A 22,869-nucleotide genomic window follows, 5' to 3' on the forward strand; every position below is an offset into this window, starting at 1 on the left:
TATGAATGTACGACTGGTGTCACTGCATCAACTAAAATAAATAAAACTCAGTTACAGGGTCTGGCCACCCGATCTGATGTAGGTGGCCTTAAAGATGAAAAGGCTGGGACCTATTGTGACCCAGGTTCCTGCGGGTTATTGACGAACACACTTACCGATGTAAGAAAGTTTCCACCTCGGGGCTGATACTGGTTCTCTTGCTGCTCATCACAACTCCCAACACCACTACAGCCAAAACTCCAGACACACCGAGGAACTCCTCACCTACATACAGACCAACATGGCATACCACTCAACTTCATCTACGGCAATATTGATGTGTGTATTTTTAACTCTATATTGTTGGTTTGTTGTTTAACGCCACACTCCTACATTCCTCTTTGGCAACAAGCTGCTCAGTGGTTTATCTTCTAAAAGACGGTGGTCTGTATATAATTGAGTCTAGACCAGACAATCCAGTGGTTGATGTCATGAGCATCGTTCCAGACAATTGGGATACGTTGCGATGCATCAACCAAGTCAGCAAGCCTGACCACCCGATCCTGCTAGTCGCCTTTTACGACAAACATGGGTTGCTGAAGACCTATTCTACTCTGGATGTTCAGGTGTGTTAACTCTTCAAGTAGGTTAGACCTACTCCTGAACCTGATCATGTTTCCCAAATTTGCAAGAGTACATACTGCGTCCTCATCCACAAATGACAACATTTTATTTAACACGAAGAGTGAGTGAGTGAGTTTAAGGCTGCTTGGCAACTTATGTAAAACCCAGGAGCATGGGTATGGTGTCGGCAAACCTAGAAACATGATCGGGGTAAATCGCGATTTAAACAAGAAGACCTTCATTTTTCAGCACAACTCACCAACGTAGAATGTGATGTAGGTTGCTGCAAGTGTAATGGTGATCTCGGCCAGAGCATCATTGAAGATCCGAGACAGCCAGAACAGGGTGAGTTTGGCCATGAGTAAGCCGAACGCTGGACCTCCCAGTGCCACTTGCAGAAAGGACAGGACTATCTGCCCACCTGCAGACAGAAACAACACACAGCTTCAAACTCATGGCAGTAAGTTCAGGGAAAGACACCCGTCATCTGTCAAACTGACGACCAGTACTAGATACAAGGGAAACGTAGGGACATGTTGGGAGAAATAGGGAATGCTGGGAAATAGAAGCGAAATTAGAGTACAGGGGAACATAGAGAAATTTGGGGGAATATAGAAAATATAGGGGACACCATCTTTACATAGATGGCTTTTGGGGTTGGCCCTCACAGTTGCAGATACTTGATGACATTGCGGTAGCCAATTATGTGTGCGACATACGCTTGCAGTCGGAAAGTTAAATCTCCAATATAAGTAAGTAAGTAAGCCAATTATGTCTATTTTCATCAACAGGGAATACATCATTTTGATGCCTGCAGATGTATGCTGCCTGGTTGTGAATTTGGTTTAAATGCAGCCTGCAATCAAAAATAGTGTATATATGCAAACTGTTAACCGGTACTTATAATACATCCTTCATAGTTTGGCTCAGAATATTTCAAACACCCCTCGTATCCCTGGGCAGCCAATACCAAATAAACGGAAGTCGTAAGTACCGGATGGACACCAAAATTAATCTAAATATTATTGAATCAAAGATTGATTAAAATGAATAAATAGATTACGAAGATTACAAACCTGAGTCGAGATATACAACTAAACCCTTTATATAACCGAAAGTGTAACAACACGATTAACTTGTGTAATTCAATACAAACTTGTTGATTTTCTATTCTGATGACAGATCATGACGAGACATAGTTTTCGGTTGGGGGTCCGGCTTATCTACCGCACATAACATGTTGACACAGATTTCAAGGACCAAGTTAAAACCTCGGCTTATCTATGAGATCGGCTTATCTTCATTCATATACGTAGTATTTGAAAAATATTGTTCATGCGTTCTCAAATCTAAATTTTCTGGAAACTTGAGTAAATCTAAATTGCTACAGTAACCTTTCAATCTTCATTTATAATTAACAAGTCTCACTGCTGGTGGCATACAGACAATTACAGAGTATTAAGCAAGAACTGGAAAAACTGATTGCATAAACTAACTAAAGCACCATGCATTTCACATGGTGCTCAATAGTCGAGACAATATCAGCTGTATTTCCCCTGATCTCTGTAAAACAAGTAAATGAGAATGTTTGGGAAGTATAATAAAGGTAAATCTGTCACTCCATCACAGGCCTATTTCCATCTTTACCCGGGAGTATTGAGAACAGTAAATACTTTTACCGTTACTAGGTGTGGTTGATGTAGCCAGGTTGAGGAATACTTTGAAAAGGACGATGGCAGCGCCATCATTCAGAAGAGACTCCCCTTCGGTCACCATGGCCAGCTTCTTGGAGGCACCTGCAGTGAGTGAGTGAGTGAGACTGGTGAGTGAGTGAGTGAGTGAGGGGGTGAGTGGACGGCTTGGTGAGTTGAGTGACTGAGGGGGTGAGTGGGTGGGAGAGTGAGCAAGTGAGTGAGGGGGTGGGAGAGTGAGCAAGTGAGTGAGGGGGTGGGTGAGTGAGTGAGTGAGTGAAGGAAGTGGGTGGATGGGTGGTTGAGTGAGTGAGTGAGTGGTTGAGTGAGTGAGTTAGTGAGTGTTGGGTGAGTGAGTGAGTGAGGGGGTGAGTGGACGACTTTGTGAGTTGATTGAGTGAGGGGGTGAGTGGATGGGAGAGTGAGTGCGTGAGTGAGGGGGTGAGTGGTTGAGTGAGTGCGTGAGTGAGTGTTGAGTGGTTGAGTGAGTGAGTGAGTGAGTGTTGGGTGGGTGGGTGAGTGAGGGGGTGAGTGGACAGCTTGGTGAGTTGATTGAGTGAGGGGGTGAGTGGATGGGAGAGTGAGTAAGTGAGTGAGGGGGTGGGTGAGTGAGTGAGTGTTGAGTGAGTGAGTGAGTGAGTGAAGGAAGTGGGTGGATGGGAGAGTGAGTAAGTGAGTGAGTGGTTGAGTGAGTGAGTGAGTGAGTGTTGAGTGAGTGAGTGAAGGAAGTGGGTGGATGGGAGAGTGAGTAAGTGAGTGAGTGAGTGAGTTAGTGAGTGTTGGGTGAGTGAGTGAGTGTGTGAGTGAGTGAGTGAGGGGTGAGTGGACTACTTGGTGAGTTGATTGAGTGAGGGGGTGAGTGGATGGGAGAGTGAGTAAGTGAGTGAGGGGGTGAGTGGTTGAGTGAGTGGTTGAGTGAGTGTTGGGTGAGTGAGTGAGTGTTGGGTGAGTGAGACTTCAGATTCATCCTGTTTTTTCTTGGTTTGTCAGCACCATACCTTTGCAGTTGTAAGCATCTAAGACCTACATTATTATACAGCTTTCATCACACATTAAGCTTAGATGATAGTTATATAACTGATAAAGCGGTGTTAAACCCACTCACTCACTCACTCACTCACTCACAATGACATGGAGCCCGGAGGAACATGTACATCAAGTGAATCAGGTACATAATGCTGCAGTCATAATCAATCAATATAGGGATTATTGGGTTTTGTGAGATCAGTGAGTGGCTGAAGGAGACTGTGATGAGTGAGTGAGTTAGATCAGTTCTTTTAGCAGCACTTTCATTTACATCAGCATCTTACTGCAATGTAGGAGGATTACCCGAAACTGTAGTTTGTTACTTCTGGAAAACCAATGAGCATGGATAAGGTGCTGACAATATGTTATCTAATAGGACATGGCCATGGTACTGACAATATTAAAACCATACTCTCTAATCATGTGTTCCATAACACAGAAATGTGACACAATTAGAATATAACTAATTATGTTAATATCAGACATGTTATTATTTGAAAGAGATAAGGAGGGGTTATTTGTATTACTTGTTTGAAAGATTTATTTGTTTGATTGTTGTTTAATGCCGCACTCAGCAATATTTCAGCTATATGATGGCGGTCTGTACATAATTGAGTCTGGACCAGACAGTCCAGTGATTGACATCATGAGCATTGATCTATACAATTGGGATACGATGACATCCATGAACCAAGTCAGTGAGCCTGACCACTAGGGCTGCAACGAATACACTATGAGGCGAATGCGATTCGTATCCCGAATATAGAGTAACGAATACGAATATTAATTCACAAATACAATAACAAGTCAGCAGTTGATGTATTATTTGTTATATTCAGTGAAACAAAAGCAACACAAATTATTTGACATGGTTTGTTAATTATTAACATATTATACATTCATATACTGCACACAAATGCAACAATGACCAGTGACCACATTACTGTCAAATGAAATGTTATAAGAGTGTTGTCTTTCACGAAATCTATGAATATAATATGTTCTTATAGATATTTTTAGATACAGGGTATGTAAATGAACATGACTGCATATTCATGAATATTCAATTCTATTGGTCACGAATAACGAATTCAATTCATGAATGGATACGGTTCGATTCACCAAATACGCGAGTGAATCATAACAGCCCTACTGACCACCTAATGCCGTTAGCCGCCTTTTACGACACACATGGATTGCTGAAGACCTATTCTACCCCGATCTTCACGGGTAAGTTTGAAAGAAAGAAACATGACTAAATTAAATTCAGATGGAAGCGTGTGTCTTCGGAACAGTGTTAAACTGAATGACCTATTCCTACTGGCCTTATGAATCCTTCAAGAAACCTACAAACCAATGTCTCGGAGAATGGCTACGACTGCGATAGGGTCTGTTGCGCTGAGGATGGAGCCAAACATCATTCCGATGTTCCAGTCCCAGCCGTAGGTGAATAGGTACAGCGCCAAGATGCAGGTCAACAGGGCCATCAGGGCTGCAGGGCAACCAGGGCAGAGGGTTACATTGAAAACACAAGGTCTTTGCACTTACCATAATGTTAAAGTTTTAGGGTCCCTACAATAGCAACAAACCTGATTGACCCAAGAATGCTCTTTGATTATACTATACACTGTGTCTACAATGAGAAGCCACAATCACAGACTACATAAAATAAGGTCAACAATGTTCATTGTGACACACAAGGGACAACATGATCTATTGCATACACTATTTATGAATCTTTCTCCTTGTTAATGTTATGAAATCGATAGTATACTTATAAATAGACTTATATTGATTTCGTTTATACTCTGGTATATGAACTTCAAATGTCATGTGACACATATTGTTGCTCAATATTACTGATGATACAATGAAGCATACAAAATTTGGGTCAAATAATATGCTAAAAGTTTGTATAAGTAAAACTGTAACACATTTGTGATAATCCCATTAAAGAGTAATCAAAGTATGATGTTGTGATTTTACATTTGTGGATGGTAAGAATTTGTCTGTAAACTACGGAACATTACATCATCTTTTTCCCTTATTTCGGGTTGTCCAGAATGTATGAAAAGCAAATTTAAAGAAAAAAAGGAAAGTACATATATATTTATTCCTGACAATTTGTCTGCAAAGTAGATGAATTATGTAAATGTCGGTGTACTCACCAAGCCCTGGCACTGCCAACAGCAGCACTTGGAAGAAACATTTCTTGAATGTGTGCACCTCCATGGCGAAGGCCGACTCAAAGATAAGCACAGGCAGAAAGACGAAGAGAATGACATGGGGGTTTGTATCCACAATGGCCACATAGCGTTGCAAAACGGGAACCTTTTTGGACACAAGGCCAAACAACATGCCCAACAGTAACAGCACCACGGTGTATGGAAGAGCAATCTTTATGCTCCGTATAATCTGACGAACAAGTGCTGTTGTGAGAAAGAAATGTTTTTTGTTATTATGGTTTTTTTATGAGCTCTTAAAGGGGAAGTGTACACGCAAAAGTTACTTTCTTTCTTTTTCTAAACAAAACGCAAGTTTAGAATTAGTTAGTATCTGTGTTTGAAAATATACACTCATTTTTTCACAGTGAAAGTAGGAAGCTCACAATAGTGTGAAAATGATATGCCGTTATGAGGCCTTCGTTTTTCGAGCTAAACAGGCCTGAGTTATCCCCCTTAGATTATGACGTAATTGGTGCCAATTCAACTGGGTCCCTGTCTATTCTCAACGCAAAAGATATCAAGTACCAGTTTGCGGTAAAACAACGTGGCCTACGACACACTCCGGCGCAGTGGTGACTCAGCATAACACTATGCTAGCTGGCATCTGAGATGCAAGAATCACACAACTGTACCTACACCACGTGAAGCGGCTCTAACAAAGCATGATGACGTCATAATGTTTATCAATTGGCACCAATGACGTCATATTGCAAGGGGCATAAGCCATGGTGTTTTTGTTATGGAAATAGAACACTTGGTAAATGTGAAAAATATAAATAGCTTTAATGCGAAAATTATGTTGATTAATTGTGATATTTTTATATTTTTGTCTATGACACTTCTAGGTTAACACTTTTAATGAGGAAAAAGTACAAGAAATATAGGTTCATTTCCGTGTGAACTTGCCCTTTAAGGTTTCCTCCTATAGTATCTAATTGTTTATCTAGGGACACTTCAAATTAAGTGACTGTTAACATTAGGGCTATGACCCCTTCACTCTCAGTGAGTGAGTTAATGCTGCTTTAAACAGTATTTCAGTTTTTTTCACTCATGTTTGGTTCAAGTCGGATGAAATCCCAAAGAGATGCAGGGCTTAGATGTTTACAGAGCACACAAATTGATGACATTTTTAAAATTAATCACTTCTTACAACGAGCATGAAGTGCTGGGAACCATTCTAAGCCAGGTCTCCATGGTGACACACAAGCATTCAGGCATCCAGGTCCCATACACCCAATTCTCAGTCCTGTCTCAACACAATACTGTGCTGGAATCACCAAAGATTTAAGAATCAGAAACCTTCTGGAAAGGAGTGATATTTTTTCCTGCAGCAGTCATAATAACTGTATCACTGTATCCTGTAAATATGGGACCTGTGAAGATCCGGGGTTGAATAGGTCTTCAGCAACCCATGCTTGCCATAAAAGGCGACTATGCTTGTCGTGAGAGGCAACTAACGGGATCGGGTGGTCAGGCTCGCTGACTTGGTTTGATGCATCCCATCGATCCCAATTGCCTGAATCGATGCTCATGATGCCAATCACTGGATTATCTGGTCCAGACTCAATTATTTACAGACCACCATCATATAGCTGGAATATTGCTAGGTGCGGGGTTAAACAACAAACAAACAATTCAAAACAAATGTAAATATGGAACAAGCATGGGGGAATGAGGCACTGACTGCCGCTTCATGTCCACAGCAGTTCATAGTCTGACAGAACTACAGGTCTAGTGGCATGAGCCCACAACACAGTTTCGTTTTGGCATCAGCCTAATGTAGGCCCAGTGTTAAGTTCTTTGGATCAAATGATTATCAAACTTCTAAAATATAACTTTCAACAGAGACCATTAAATAGATCGTCTTTGCTTTCAGTAATTTTACATTTTACATGAAGATCACAGTGCAAATGGTAAAATCATAAGATCAAACAAAAATGCCTACTAGGGCCCCTACCATATTTAATTGTTGCAATAGCATGAATACTCAGAATAGTAGATCTTACCTCCAAGTGCACAACTGGCAAAAATAAAAAGTATAACGTCTGCGCGTCCACCGTTGTCAAAATTGGCCCCGTGGTCCGTAACATTGGCCACTGGGTCGCTATTGTTGTCGCTGGAAACATTCATGGCCCATTCCTGCAAAATTAGAATCCCACAGACAAATCAATTGAATGCGACGTTCAGTCGCCATTTGTTTCATAACCGGAAGTGCATACGTGACGTAATAAGATTACACGATGACGTCAGAAGAGTTTCACGTGGAACAACGTAGCTGTGTTTGATACTCACTTGACAAGAGCAAGAGATTGAAATTGTTCACCAAATTGTTAATGTTTACAGTAGTTTCAAGTTAATATAGTCGGGAAATAAGTATCTTCAAAATATATAAGTTGGTTATCTGAACCAAGTTGATGAGTTAGTTGTGTGTTATACGTACTCCTCCTTGAACAGTATTCCGGTATAATATCACTTCACTCTGGGCCTACACCTGCATTACTTTGAGGAAAGTTAGACATTTTGGAAAAGTTTTTCATATGTAAATCGACACTTTTAATGTCCTAGGTGAAGCAAATTTATTCAATATTATTAAAAAATATATAATTTTCTTATAATCGGACTAAGTGTCTGTCACCTATGCTATTATTTAGTGAGTCGGGTTCGGACAGTAGCATTATCACTCGGGCGATCTGGGATTCGAACCCCTGGCCAGTTGATGACGTCGCTTTAGGCGACAGAACCACCCAAGTCCTATTGATAAGGAAAATCCGTTAAAGAAATAACTAAAAAGGTTGCATGCCTTCTACAAGACGCGATTCTGAAGGGAGTGTACCACTGATGTAAACCCACATCACGTATTTGCCCACATTAGGGAAACACGGCCCGGGGCAACGCTTTACAACAAGTCTTCAAAGAAATAGCTCTTGGACAAAAAACTTCACCTTTCTGTACTTGTTTACTGTTTTACTTGCGTAACCCATGGTAACATTGCAACGCCTTCCAGTCCATGGACTGGTCGGTCCACCAGGCGGTGCAAACTACAGATACTCCTACACTGTGTGGTAGCTCTGAAGCTTCATCAAATAAGTTAGCACGACCGGTTGTGAATATATTACTGGAATAAGGAAACTGACCCCAACAACTAGTCAAATACTATTCGTTGATAGTATAAAAAATATTTAAAACGCCTCTTACTTACGTTAAGCATGGTCCATAGGTTACTGAAGAACTGTTCTAACCCGGATCTTCGCGGGTCCTTTAGAAATGAGCTCGGAACACAGGAAAGACCTTACAAAAGTTGAGTATGTGTTTGTTGTGTGTCCACATGGTTGTTAATATTTCAGTGTCGCAGCCAGATTGTCGGAAAAAAACCCAGTGGGAATGTATTTAAAGCGTCAGGTAACCTGCATAAACCTTCATTCCCGTCGCCCAATATGACGGGTACACCTGTTTTGACGGCTTTATCCCGAATAATGAGTTCCAAACCTCGCCAGAGGCGTGTTTAGCGGGTTCCAGTCGGGGGCAGATTTTGAAAACTTTAGGAGGTGATGTGAAACGGGGTCACCCGCGGAGTTCAAGATGTGAGAATGGGGTGAGACGGAGGCGGTCGCGGAGTTCAAGACAACTGCATGCACTAATATAGCGTGTGTCTGTTTGTACTAGTCCGATCTAATGCAGGTACTATAGTGCTAGTCCACTGAGATACCATGCCACAGTTTAACAAGGATACCTCACTTAGACACAATATACCGAGTCTGATCCGACCAGTCTTTGCTTTATCCCTTAACGCCAGCTAGGCAGGGTAACAACAAGTGCCATCTTTTAAAGTCGGGTTTTATAGTGGTAGCCCACAGGGATACCATGCTGCAGTTTAAAATGAACACACCACTCGGGCACAAGACTCCCAGCCGACCAGTCCTTGTTTTGGCGCCTTCATACCGAGCGCCAGGCAGGGTAACAACAAGTACCATCTTTTAAAGTCGTTTGGTATGACGAGGCCGAGGATCGAGCAGACACTATCCAGTAAGCCGCGGAGGCTGTCCTCAACGTTATGACAACATGACTACAAGTCCGTGTGGCTCCAAATGAGAACAGAGAACTTGCAAAATAACTCAAAATCGGAAATATTCTATCAAATGTCAATACTGTTCACGGCAATGAATACGCTGTACCCAACAATATCAATGTTTGTTATCTATATTCCCATCACTGGAAAAATGTTGTTTAAGAAACTATATCATGTTTTTATGTGTACTAGTTGACATCTTGAACAGAGGGGGCACAACGTTAGGGGGAACAGCGCAAACACGTACTGCACGTGCTACATATGGTATACGTCGTTGTTGACCGACGAGATGCTCTACTCAGCTGATGTGAAACAGCTGATTTTTAAGGCGTATTATTTCTTTCAATGTGAAGCAGAAGAGAGGAAACCATTTTATACCATTACTAAATACTTGAAAGGAACTTCTAAAGATCTTGGTGTGCCCCCTAACAAGCTGGAAAATGTTGTCCGTCGACTGGACAAGTCGAGGTGGGGAACATATCAAAATCACGTAGTGTTGATAAATTAGACTGTTTTCAGAAAAATAAGTCAGCTAAACTGTATTCAGAAAATAAGTACATGTCTCTAATACCCCGTTCACGCGCGCCTCTATACACATGTGTGCATATTTGCATGCGTGTGTAGAAATACATACGCGAGTATACTTGTCATGTTTACTCATGTGTGTATATTTACACCCGGAACAAATGTTCATCATGTCTGGAGCAGGTGCAAATGTAAAGGTAAATTTGCCTTGTGTGTATATGTGTCAATGTGAACGTTTATGTCAACGTAAGAGGATGATTTAATTAATATCTGTTCTTTTGCCAACACCAAACAAATTGTCAACAGTTGCCAACTTTTATGCGTATAACCCGGTATTCAGAGTTGAGCGAACGGTGTTTTCTTTTGGTTTCAAGGAGTCAAAACTTTGTGTACAAATTAAATCAAACACATGTTGCTTCACGCGAAGTCGGTGCTTTCCGGTGAAGTAACTCTCTTCTCATTCAACTGTGATTGAAAAACGAAAGTCGTGAACAGATTGGCGAATATGTGTGCCTTACACAATTTACATACTTTCTTTACACACCTTTCATGTGAACGCATAGTAAATTAACATACACACAAGAATGTATAGTGACACAAAATTACTTACGCGAGTAAATGTTGTGTATGTGAACGGGGTATTAGACTCTTGGAGAAATACCTTGAAACTTTACATGATTCAATTGTTACACACAAAAAAAGCTATGGCAATTTTTGCGAACATTTGGATACAGAATAAAAAAGATAAGTAGTGAACATAGGGCGGTGTTATGTGAACGATCTGACATCCTTCGTCTCCGAAATCATTATCTTCGAACCATTAAGCAGAAACGAGAAGAAGTATATATGAGCCTGTTTTCCTGGATGAAACGTGGGTAAATTCCTCTCACACAGCCAGCAGTCAGTGGGTACCCGGTGGGGACTGTAAGGAGTCTGGGAGAAAGTTAACAATGGGAAAAGGTAAAGGACTTATCGTTCTTCATGCTGGCTGTGCTAGTCAGGCTTTTTCTCCCGGATGTGACCTCGAGCCAAAGCCAAGGACAACAGGAGTGCCACACAGATATGAACGGCAATGTATTTCTGGAATGGGTGAAAAGTAAATTGGTCCCTGCTTTGCCTGCCAAGTCCCTTCTTATCATGGACAAAGCTACGTATCACAGTATGCAGGACCCAGACGCCAAGGCCCCGGCGTTTGATGTCCTTAAAGGGGAAGTGTACACGCAAAAATCACTTTCTTTCTTTTTCTAAACAAAACGCAAGTTTAGAATTAATTAGTATCTGTGTTTGAAAATATACACTCATTTTTTTCACAGTGAACGTAGGAAGCTCACAATAGTGTGAAAATGATATGCCGTTATGAGGCCTTCGTTTTTCGAGCTAAACAGGCCTGAGTTATCCCCCTTAGATTATGACGTAATTGGTGCCAATTCAACTGGGTCCCTGTCTATTCTCAACGCAAAAGATATCAAGTACCAGTTTGCGGTAAACGACACACTCCGGCGCAGTGGTGACTCAGCATAACACTATGCTGGCTGGCATCTGAGACGCTAGAATCACACATCTGGACCTACACCACGTGAAGCGGCTCTAACAAAGCAGGATGACGTCATAATGTTTATCAATTGGCACCAATGACGTCATATTGCAAGGGGCATAAGCCATGGTGTTTTTGTTGTGGAAATAGAACACTTGGTAAATGTGAAAAATATAAATCGTTTTAATGCGAAAAATATGTTAATTAATTGTGATATTTTTATATTTTTGTCTATGACACTTCTATGTTAACACTTTTAATGTGGAAAAAGTACAAGAAAAATAGGTTCATTTCCGTGTGAACTTGCCCTTTAAAGGAGATATGGTGACGTGGCAGCAACGGATGAATATGACCTTTCCTTCCAGGGCTACAAAATCACAACTCTATGAAATCATTGAAGCTAACAAACCTGAGCCCGTGTAAATGGTTGACAATCACGTCAAAGGTCAAGGTCACACCGTCTTACGACTTCCCCCTTACCACTGCGATCTGAACCCTACAGAGTTGATATGGGGTATCATCAAAGGTGATGTTGCAGGAGTGAACACAACCTTTCAATTGCTGGATGTTGAAAAGCTAGTAAATGAATCCATTGGTCAGGTAACAGTGGAGACATGGCAGCGTTGCGTAACCAAGGTCGTCAACCAGATAGAGTCAAGATACCGGTCACGCATGGACTTCAGCAAGCAACAATGCCACCTATATTTGTCACCATCAGCAGTAAAAGCAAATTAATTCCGACGACGAGGGCTGTGACGTGAGCGAGTCAGATTGCTAATAGCATGAGACGACCCCTCATTCGGGGTCATTCATGCTGTCATTCCCTGCAGCGTCGTGTAACACGTGCGTGTTTGCGCTGTTCCTCCCGCCGTTGTGCCCCCTCCGTTCCAGGTGTCAATTTATACCAAACAACATGGCAACTTTTTCTAGTGATGGGAATAAAAATAACAAACAGCTGGAGGGTACAGGGTATTCATTGCCGTATACCATATTGCCATTTAATAGACTGTTCCCGATTCTGAGTTATTGTGCACACCGTTCTCATTTGGAGGTAAACGCATGTACAAGGTGTTGAACGCCGTCATAGTCTATAAGCTGGACACACCACGCCCAGATTCCTGCAATACGTAGAGTGAGTGAGTTGGTTTTAACGCCGCTTTTAACAGTATTCCTGTTATATCACGGCGTGTCAGCTTAATGTGGGAGGAAAACCCGAAGTGATGCAGGTCTCAGACGGTGAAACCCATGTGCACGGGTATGGTGCTGACAAACCTAGAAACATAATCGGGGCGAACCGGGATTCATCATAGGTTTCTGGCGTGCCCAAGGGACGCAACTCTGCATAGCGAATCGCGGCGCCTTAGACGACTTAGATAAAGTTGGAGTGAGTGAGTATGGTTTTACGCCGCTTGTAGTAATACTCCAGCAATCTCACGCCTGTGGATGTCAGGAATGGGCTTCACACATTGTACCAATGGGGAATCAAACCCGGGTAGGGGTGATATGACACCAAATAAGCTTATATATATATTTTCCATAATGACAAGGTTCATATTGCAGGCTTGGAAATGCCTTCGATATTAAGGTCCCTCAAGAAAAGCCTAGACTCTTAGTAACAACCTTGAAAAACCTTGAAAATCGCCAAAATAGTTTGAATAGACTTGAATTTGTACAAAATGACATATACAGGTACTTGTTCACAACAGTTTAATATTTATCACAGTGAAAGATGTGTGTGCCAATGACCACGAAGAATTCATGACAAGACTCAATTTAATTTATTTGTCGGTGGTGAAAATAAAGTTTTGATAATTTACACTGCTTTCAGGTCTAAAGACTGATATTATAGCATGCTGGATTTAACATTGACAGTCTGAGGCTAATAACCCAACTAAAGAAGCCTTGACAACGACAGATGGAAGCCTTGACAACGACAGATGGAAGCCTTGAAAACGCCTTGAACTTTAGTGTTTATGTATGTATGATCTTTGTTTAACGGTGACGGTAAAGGGGTCCGGAAAATTTAAAATCCCAATCGGACATTTGCATTTAGGCCACGCCCCCTTCAAATAGCGTATTTTAGTACGACTTTTCACACACATTACAAGTTTACGTATTCATAATATGATGAATTATGAATTGTTTCAATTTAAATTGTTTAATTCAACGGACAATTAATAACAAATAATATCATTTTAGATTTACATGGAAAACATACGTTTGTTTCTGTTATAATAACGATCTGTTAACGTAGTGAACGGTCTAATTAATATTCATGAGTTATATTCATGAGTCTGCTCAAGTGTACGCGTTGTAACATTTGGATCGAGACTATTATCCCATATTTGCTTTTCACGTGACCTCACGGAAAATGGGTTTTTTTAAACTAAAGATTTTTTTAAAAGCAAGACAGATAATTTAATGACAAATAATAAAATATCGTTGATAGCAATAGTTATTTGAATACTTTTGGCATCTGTACTTATTAATTGACCATAAAAAAATTGGATATCGATCGTCCGAGAAAGCAAAATGGCGGTCAATCAAGATTCAATATACGACTAGCTACTGAAAACAATAAAATCTGCAAATGTACAGTTGTAAACACCTTTCACTCAAATTAACAAGATGTTCTCAGTAATTAATCCTCGATTAATCAGTGTCAACTCAGTTTATTGCCTATTACAGTGATTGACCGATTGGACTATCATGTAGGTACGATGTATTTACAGCAATCAAAACAAACAAAGCTTGTCAGTGTAGTTAATCTTCATTGTGTTGCAACTGCAGACAGAAACTGCTCAGTCCTAACTGTTGATCATGTCCAGTCAAAATTTAAGAATGTCCGGACAATACTTTTTAAAATGTCCGGTAAGCAATATTTTAAAACGGACATTTGAGATTCCCAATCGGACATGTCCGGCGCATATGACGGTTTCCGGACCCCTAAACTTTAACCATAAGGCCTCCCCACCATTCCGGGGATGAAGGGAAGGGCCGATAGGACTGACCAGCAAACCATCCATTTTAGTTCGTGGGAACTAGAGTGACCAGGGAGTACGCCTTTACGAGACACCAGCCTGCTTGATGACGTCACGGGCCGCCATGCCGCATTCTAATGCGGGGGATCAGCTTGATGGAGTGGAGTCCACCACACACGCCGGCCCAGGCGACGTGAACGCAGCGCTGGCACGATGTGACGGACGTTAGTTTTAAATTTGGAATCACGCATACAGTTAACTGACACATCTGACAACATATCATGTGAGTAATGGCATGTTGAGATGAGTATATGGGTATCATATGCAGACCATTTTACACCCATCTTCCTGAGTCAAGGGAATTAACTGACCACAAAAGTCCAGTTTCCGGTTGCCTTGGGAAGATGTTTTACGCCAATTCAAGAAGATGGATATCAAGATTTGCTGAATTGTATGCACGGCAACAATTGAAACTGCTATTCGGTCACGACGAGTGACAACTTTGTCCACTAAGCTACCACACACCTAGACATGACCTTTGGTACATCTCGGGGCTTTACTAAAAGCTCAGACCAGCAGGCGCCCTAAAGACTCACTTACATACTTGATACTAAGACCCGTGAAGGTCCGGCTTAGAATAGGTCTTCAGCAACACATGCTTGTCGAAAGAGGCGACTCTGCCTGTGGTAAGAGGCGACTAATGGGATCGAGTGGTCAGGAAGTCACCGTATCCCAATTACGTGGAACGATACTCATGGTGGCAATCACTGGATTGTCTGGTCCAGACACGATAATTTACAGACCGCCGTCAAATAGCTGTCATATTGCCGAGTGCGGCGTTAAACTACAATCAGGCAAACAAACAAGCTTAATACTAAACACAGAAGAACAGAAATCATGCCTTTCACCGTACACCGAACTGAGGTATCTTCTGTAAATAATCGAGGATGAAATAGACAATCCAGTGATTAATGTAATGAGCATCGATCTAAATGATACTATGACATGTAAGGGTCAAACAAGTCAGCGAACTTGACCACCCGATCCCGTTAGTCGCCTCTTAAGACAAGCACGAACTCGGGCTTTTGCGTGACAAGCGAACGTTTTAACCACTGGGCTACCCAATCACCCATATAATATACATGGCAATTGGCGAACTGGGCAGTTGTTAATATGACGTGGCGGTAAATTAATCTCGACAAGTGCGTGAGTGAGTTAGTTGGATTTTACGTCGCTTTTAGCAATATTCCAGCCATATCACGGCGGGGGACACCAGAATCGGCAATGTTAACATAATGGCTCGAGGGGACTTTTTTGTGCTCGACGCTCTCATAAAACACAAAACAGATAATGAAGGCCACGAGGACCGCAATAAAGGTGAGATATATTGGTTGTGTAAAGTTCCCTGGATGATTAACTTACGTTATAAAGACATGCATGTACGTGTCATGTGCCTTGATAGGCCCTGTCATCCCCATACACGATGACTGATGAGAAAGATTTAAAGGGGGACTTTGTTTAATGACATGGTGGACGTTCTACACATGCAGTTAGTGCCTTGAGTGAGTGAGAGTGCGACAGTTGTACTGAAGCCGGCTGGTGTATTGTCTAAGGCGCTGCAAGTCGCCATCACTCACTCACTCTCATGATCTCAGCTGTACCATGACGGTCTAGGAATAATCCAGCTCGAATGAACACGTGAGAGAATGTTGTTTCATGCCGCAATAACAATCCAACATATCAAGGGGTCGTTAAGTATACAGCCTGCGCATCAGCTTCATATCCGCATGTTGTACAGACACCGGCGACTGTAGGCGACTGCAGGCACCAGCGGATCGTGTCTATCAAATGCGGGGGACATCAAAGGACTGAAGCTGCTTGTGATGTTGACGCTCCCCTGGAACATGCCCAGTGCACGCGTGATGCCCGGATGGTGCAGCAGGATTGAGTATGCGCCAGTGAATGATCCTGTTGCGTGTCCTACTTCCCTGTATGACCGCACCCCCCGGGGCGACATCTGTTTCCCGTCACACTCTCGTTAATTATGTCTTGTGTATTGCCGCTAGAATATCGGTGTATGTGTGTGTGTGTGTGTGGAGGGTGTGTCTACTATGGAGAGTGTGTTTACTATGGAGCGTCCGTCTACTATGGTGGGTGTGTCTACTATGGAGGGTGTGTCTACTATGGAGGTTGTGTCTACTATGGAGGGTGTGTCTACTATGGTGGGTGTGTCTACTATGGTGGGTGTGTCTACTATGGTGGGTGTGTCTACTCTGGTGGGTGTCTACTATGGTGGGTGTGTCTACTATGGAGGGTCCGTCTACTATGGAGGTTGTGTCTACTATGGAGGGTGTGTCTACTATGGTGGGTGTGTCTACTATGGTGGGTGTGTCTACTCTGGTGGGTGTGTCTACTCTGGTGGGTGTCTACTATGGTGGGTGTGTCTACTATGGAGGGTGTGTCTACTATGGAGGGTGTGTCTACTATGGAGGGTGTGTCTACTATGGAGAGTGTGTCTACTATGGAGAGTGTCTACTATGGAGTGTGTGTCTACTATGGTGGGTGTGTCTACTATGGAGGGTGTGTCTACTATGGTGGGTGTGTCTACTATGGTGAGTGTGCCTACTATGGAGGGTGTGTCTACTATGGAGGTTGTGTCTACTATGGTGGGTGTGTCTACTATGGAGGTTGTGTCTACTATGGTGGGTGTGTCTACTATGGTGGGTGTGCCTACTATGGAGGGTCCGTCTACTATGGAGGTTGTGTCTACTATGGAGGGTGTGTCTACTATGGTGGGTGTGTCTACTATGGTGGGTGTGTCTACTATGGTGGGTGTGTCTACTCTGGTGGGTGTCTACTATGGTGGGTGTGTCTACTATGGAGGGTGTGTCTACTATGGAGGGTGTGTCTACTATGGAGGGTGTGTCTACTATGGAGAGTGTCTACTATGGAGGTTGTGTCTACTATGGAGTGTGTGTCTACTATGGGGGGTGTGTCTACTATGGAGGGTGTGTCTACTATGGTGGGTGTGTCTACTATGGTGAGTGTGCCTACTATGGAGGGTGTGTCTACTATGGAGGTTGTGTCTACTATGGTGGGTGTGTCTACTATGGAGGTTGTGTCTACTATGGTGGGTGTGTCTACTCTGGTGGGTGTGCCTACTATGGAGGGTCCGTCTACTATGGAGGTTGTGTCTACTATGGAGGGTGTGTCTACTATGGTGGGTGTATCTACTATGGTGGGTGTGTCTACTCTGGTGGGTGTCTACTCTGGCGGGTGTCTACTATGGTGGGTGTGTCTACTATGGAGGGTGTGTCTACTATGGAGAGTGTCTACTATGGAGGGTGTGTCTACTATGGTGGGTGTGTCTACTATGGAGAGTGTGTCTACTATGGTGGGTGTGTCTACTATGGAGGGTGTGTCTACTATGGTGGGTGTGTCTACTATGGTGAGTGTGCCTACTATGGAGGGTGTGTCTACTATGGAGGTTGTGTCTACTATGGTGGGTGTGTCTACTATGGATGTTGTGTCTACTATGGTGGGTGTGTCTACTCTGGTGGGTGTGCCTACTATGGAGGGTGTGTCTACTATGGAGGTTGTGTCTACTATGGAGGTTGTGTCTACTATGGTGGGTGTGTCTACTCTGGTGGGTGTGCCTACTATGGAGGGTGTGTCTACTATGGAGGTTGTGTCTACTATGGTGGGTGTGTCTACTATGGAAGGTGTGTCTACTATTGAGAGTATGTCTACTATGGTGGGCGTGTCTACTATGGAGGGTGTGTCTACTATGGAGGGTGTGTCTACTATGGTGGGTGTGTCTACTATGGAGGGTGTGTCTACTATGGTGGGTGTGTCTACTATGGAGGGTGTGTCTACTATGGTGGATGTGTCTACTATGGAGGGTGTGTCTACTATGGTGGGTGTGTCTACTATGGAGGGTGTGTCTACTATGGTGGGTGTGTCTACTATGGAGGTTGTGTCTACTATGGAGGTTGTGTCTACTATGTTGGGTGTGTCTACTATGGAGGGTGTGTCTACTATGGTGGGTGTGCCTACTGTGGTGGATGTGTCTACTATGGAGGGTGTGTCTACTATGGTGGGTGTGTCTACTATGGTGGGTGTGTTTACTATGGAGGTTGTGTCTACTATGGAGAGTGTGTCTACTATGGTGGGTGTGCCTACTATGGAGGGTGTGTCTACTATGGTGGGTATGTCTACTATGGAGGTTGTGTCTACTATGGAGAGTGTGTCTACTATGGAGTGTGTGTCTACTATGGTGAGTGTGTCTACTACGGTGAGTGTCACTATGGTGAGTGTGTCTACTATGGAGGGTGCGTCTACTATGGTGGGTGTGTCTACTATGGTGGGTGTGTCTACTATAGAGGGTGTGTCTACTATGGAGGGTCCGTCTACTACGGAGAGTATATTTGGGTTCTGTTGAGATGTACGTCTGCCAAGATGACATTTTCCCGAAATCGAGTCGGTAGAAAAATGAAGCCGAGGTTTTTTAGAATGCCGTCATCTGATTGGCTCAAAAACTCACGCATCATTTATTTTAATTGTGCGGTCAAAGTTCGCCCAGGGTTCAGCTGACGCGCCCTAAAATTCTCTGGATGTGTCAGGTCTTGACGCAGAGATGCCACTATAAAACCCCACATATATTACCTTTCACACACACAAAAAACAAAAACATGTTTTAAATCACACACGTATTGTTTCAGGTAGAGTACGCCCGTGCAGGAACGTATGTATTCTGTTTTAATTGAAATGAGGGACTGATGTGTAAGCGAGGTATTAACGCCGACTAACATTGAGTGAATATGGTTTTACGCCGCCTTTAGCACATGATTCCAGCAATAGCACGGCGGCGGATGCCAGAAATAGGCTTCACATTTTGTCGTCGAACTAGAGCTTTCGACCTGATAAGAAACCACTTCTACCCCTGGGCTACAATAGAGGAATCTCTGGAACCGGTCCACGATCGTTTAAGTACAGATCTAGAGAGCGACCCCTAACGCTATCTATTCCGGAGCCAAGTTTGAACTGCCCTGTTTACACACGTTTATCTAAAGGACGGCAATAAAGTCATATTTTAAAATTTGTTTTTCAAATACCAAACAGAACAGATGGAATGAATAAATAAAAAAAATCCGATCAAATATGAGCTCGCCCCTTTGATGTGTATTTTTAGATGATTTACAATCGGCTATAACTCCGCGGTGAGCGTCCGGTGTGAATATATACTCTTCAAAAAAAGAAACTTGACATAGATGTAAAACCACTTTTTGCCAAATATCTAAAATAATTACATAATATCGGTGGGCACAACCGATACTGACATTTTCTGTACCCCTGTGACATTAACTGTATCGTGTAAGTGTGTCTGTCTAGGTGATACGATTAATGTTTTGAACATTGTGTACATTGATCTTCAAACAGTGTTTCAATTATGGTTTCTGTGTTCTATTTTGAAACAATCGCATTATATACATTACATTTTGAAAGTCAGTGTCAAGTTTCTTTTTTTGAAGAGTATATATAAGGTTGTACTTTTCTGTTCCCTATCATGATGATGGGGCAAAGTGGGCAAACTATCGTCGTCATGGCGAAGTACCTGGTTTGATTCCACACATTGGTACGGTGTGTGGAACCCTTCCCTGGTGCTGATAAAGTGAGTGAGTTAGTGAGTGAGTGTGGTTTTTAGGCCGCTTTAAGCAATATTCCAGCAACATCACGGCACGAGACACCAGAAATTGGCTTCACACATTGCACCCATGTGGGGAATCGATCCCGGGTCTTCCGCGTGACGAGCGAACGCTTTAACCACAAGGCTACCCCACCGCCCCTGGTGCCATATATATCACTACAAGCGTTGTACAACCCAACCCATTCTGTCATCTGCTCGTCACGTCATCATGGATACCAATCCGTATAGCAAAAGGTATTAAAATGGTGATGTTATTAGAATTCATGGTAGAATTTAGAAATAACTCGATTCTAAATGGCCAATTAAATCACAATAAACCCCTCTGGTTGAAACAGCTGGTTTGACGGCCGCATCACCGCGGAAGGTTTATATTCATAGAATAGCACTTTTTTCATTTAATGTCGATAGGCATATCTAAATAATAAGATCTATATCTACAATTACAAGTTATGAAATGAAAAATTGCGGTTACTACAATATTCAAAGGATATGTGGCAATACATTTCGTGCAGAAAACACGATAGAAATCAACAAAGTGAATGTATTTAAGTTTTGGGGACAACATAGCTTGGAATTTGGCGATTTTTTTTATACGACATATCTTTTGCGTCACAATAAGCGATATGACGTCATAATGGTGACGCGCGGTGTAGAACGAAAGCTTTGCCAAGTTTTCTTTGACCAAGTTTTTTTATCAAAGTTTTTGATAGTGTAACGGAGGCTTTAGTTTTCTTTAGGGGTGCCGACCTCATGTTAGCTCTCCAAGTTGCCGTGCTTATATGCTTTCAATGCCTGTCATATGTTCGAGTGACGCATTACGCTGTAAACAAACTGTTTGAGCATATACAGCGCCATATTTTGTTTACAGGCTGTTGTCGGTGAATCCGTGATTCACTTAAGGATTGAAGTTGTATTTGTTGACGTTCATCAGCTGATGAAGACAGTGCCTCACGTGAGGAAATTCCATGATGCGCGAAGCAAGCCCTATGAATTTCACTACCCAAGAATGGGTATAAAAACATGTGCTTTAACGGGATTCCATATGCATTGTGTAGCATCGTGCTGACAACAACCACTCAGAAAAACAATGATTATGATGGGTACGGTTTAACTGAAATAAGAAACTCTGGCCCTCGATTGGCGATATGAGGCGTACTTGTCCACAGATGTAATTTTAAATAATAGAATGGGAGCTAAAAGACACGCGGATACGCTAACTGAAAAACAAAACATTCTGATGTGGCCCAGAAGAAAATATAGTTGGTAGTCACGTGACTGACATGACATTTGCTAAATTAACAACTTAAAAACCTTATAGAAAACGTTTGACAAAGATGGCTTCTGACTTAATAGTATACACATCATTTGAGGTAATTAATTGTACATTACTTGGTGCTTTACGTACGTGTATGTATTTTCTAAATGTGGCAAATATTTCTTTCTTTGGGAAGCAAAGGGATCGCAGATAAACAGAACATGGAACTCGTCTACAGTGGACCCAGATTTACAATATGTACAATAGTATTTGAATGGTCCATGTCTTCGTTGTTCCTAATACATGTATCTTGCATTTAGAAGTGTAAAGCGACATACTTGTGAACTCCTCCAGTCGTCTACCGGGGGATATATTTCACTCGCTATGACAAGAAGTGCTACAATTTAGACTCCCCCGATCTCAATGGGACCACTCAGACGCTCTAAACTACAGGAACCCGACCACTGATATGAAACATTAACTTAACTACACATAGAAAGTTATAAACGTGTCAAAAAATAAAAAAAACCCGCTGCTTATATACGACTTAAATACAGATGTCACGTTTGTGCAAGTAATGATTGCAGGCCAAGGATACCAACTGTGGCTAATGTGGGATAGAAAATACACCGGATCCTGGCATCCAGGGGAAGCAACTCTGAATAGTGCTTTGAAGCAACACGTGATATGGTATAACAGAGTGAGCGAGTTATGTTTACCGCTACTCACCAACATCTCATCTGTTTTCCAACTTTGTATAAATAATCTGGACCAGACAATCTAGTGATTGGAATCCTGAGAATCGATCAACGCAATTGGGATACAATGACATGCTGTAAATCAAGTCAGCGAGTCTGACCACAATGTGGCCAGATCCTTTTAGTCGCCTCTTACGACAAGTATGGGTTGCTGGGGACCTATATTCCTAACGACTATCCTCCATAGCGTTTTTCTATGATAACATACTGATAGGACAGATTGAAAAGTGAGTGAGTGAGTGAGTTGGGTTCAACGCCGCTCTGAACAGTATAGACAAGATGGAAATGATGACGTCAATTCCAAAACCTACGTAGCTTTGGTGGCGAGGTTTCCGGGGTATTTAATAGAATGTAGAAATAATACACAGGATTATCGAGGATGCTGGCAAATCCGTCACTCGAGGAAGGAGCAGCCTTCTTCGCTGACAAGCAATCAGTCGGGTCATCAGATCTGACCTTTAGCTTCAGTTGGCTTTTGTGACAAGCATGAGGGTACAT

General features: G+C 42.4%; 2 protein-coding genes across 2 annotated transcripts in view; one reads left to right on the plus strand and one right to left on the minus strand.

The window, feature by feature from the left end:
- The window catches only part of LOC124149791 (sodium/hydrogen exchanger 10-like), a 67,787-nt gene extending 60,036 nt beyond the window's left edge, over positions 1 to 7,751 (minus strand). Inside the window, exons 1-6 of the mRNA XM_046521568.2 lie at positions 7,552 to 7,751; positions 5,489 to 5,749; positions 4,675 to 4,812; positions 2,283 to 2,399; positions 863 to 1,024; positions 156 to 264 (exon numbers count right to left, since the gene is read on the minus strand). Of these exons, the coding sequence (XP_046377524.2) occupies positions 156 to 264; positions 863 to 1,024; positions 2,283 to 2,399; positions 4,675 to 4,812; positions 5,489 to 5,749; positions 7,552 to 7,675 (911 nt within the window). The 5' untranslated portion in view covers positions 7,676 to 7,751. The remainder of the gene's footprint in view (positions 1 to 155; positions 265 to 862; positions 1,025 to 2,282; positions 2,400 to 4,674; positions 4,813 to 5,488; positions 5,750 to 7,551) is intronic.
- Positions 7,752 to 17,528: 9,777 nt separating this feature from the next.
- On the plus strand, positions 17,529 to 18,389 carry LOC125374668 (keratin-associated protein 6-2-like). The gene has a single exon (XM_048385876.1). The coding sequence runs from the start codon at positions 17,529 to 17,531 to the stop codon at positions 18,387 to 18,389; it is 861 nt and encodes a 286-aa protein (XP_048241833.1).
- Positions 18,390 to 22,869: the final 4,480 nt, after the last annotated feature.

This window comes from Haliotis rufescens, unplaced genomic scaffold (assembly GCF_023055435.1).
Source record: "Haliotis rufescens isolate VD_foot unplaced genomic scaffold, xgHalRufe1.0.p SCAF_6, whole genome shotgun sequence".
Taxonomy (NCBI): domain Eukaryota; kingdom Metazoa; phylum Mollusca; class Gastropoda; order Lepetellida; family Haliotidae; genus Haliotis; species Haliotis rufescens.

What these genes read in the sequence shown, in the direction of transcription:
- LOC125374668 (XM_048385876.1), top strand. Translation starts at nt 17,529, where the DNA reads ATGGAGGGTGTGTCTACTATGGAGGGTGTGTCTACTATGGAGGGTGTG.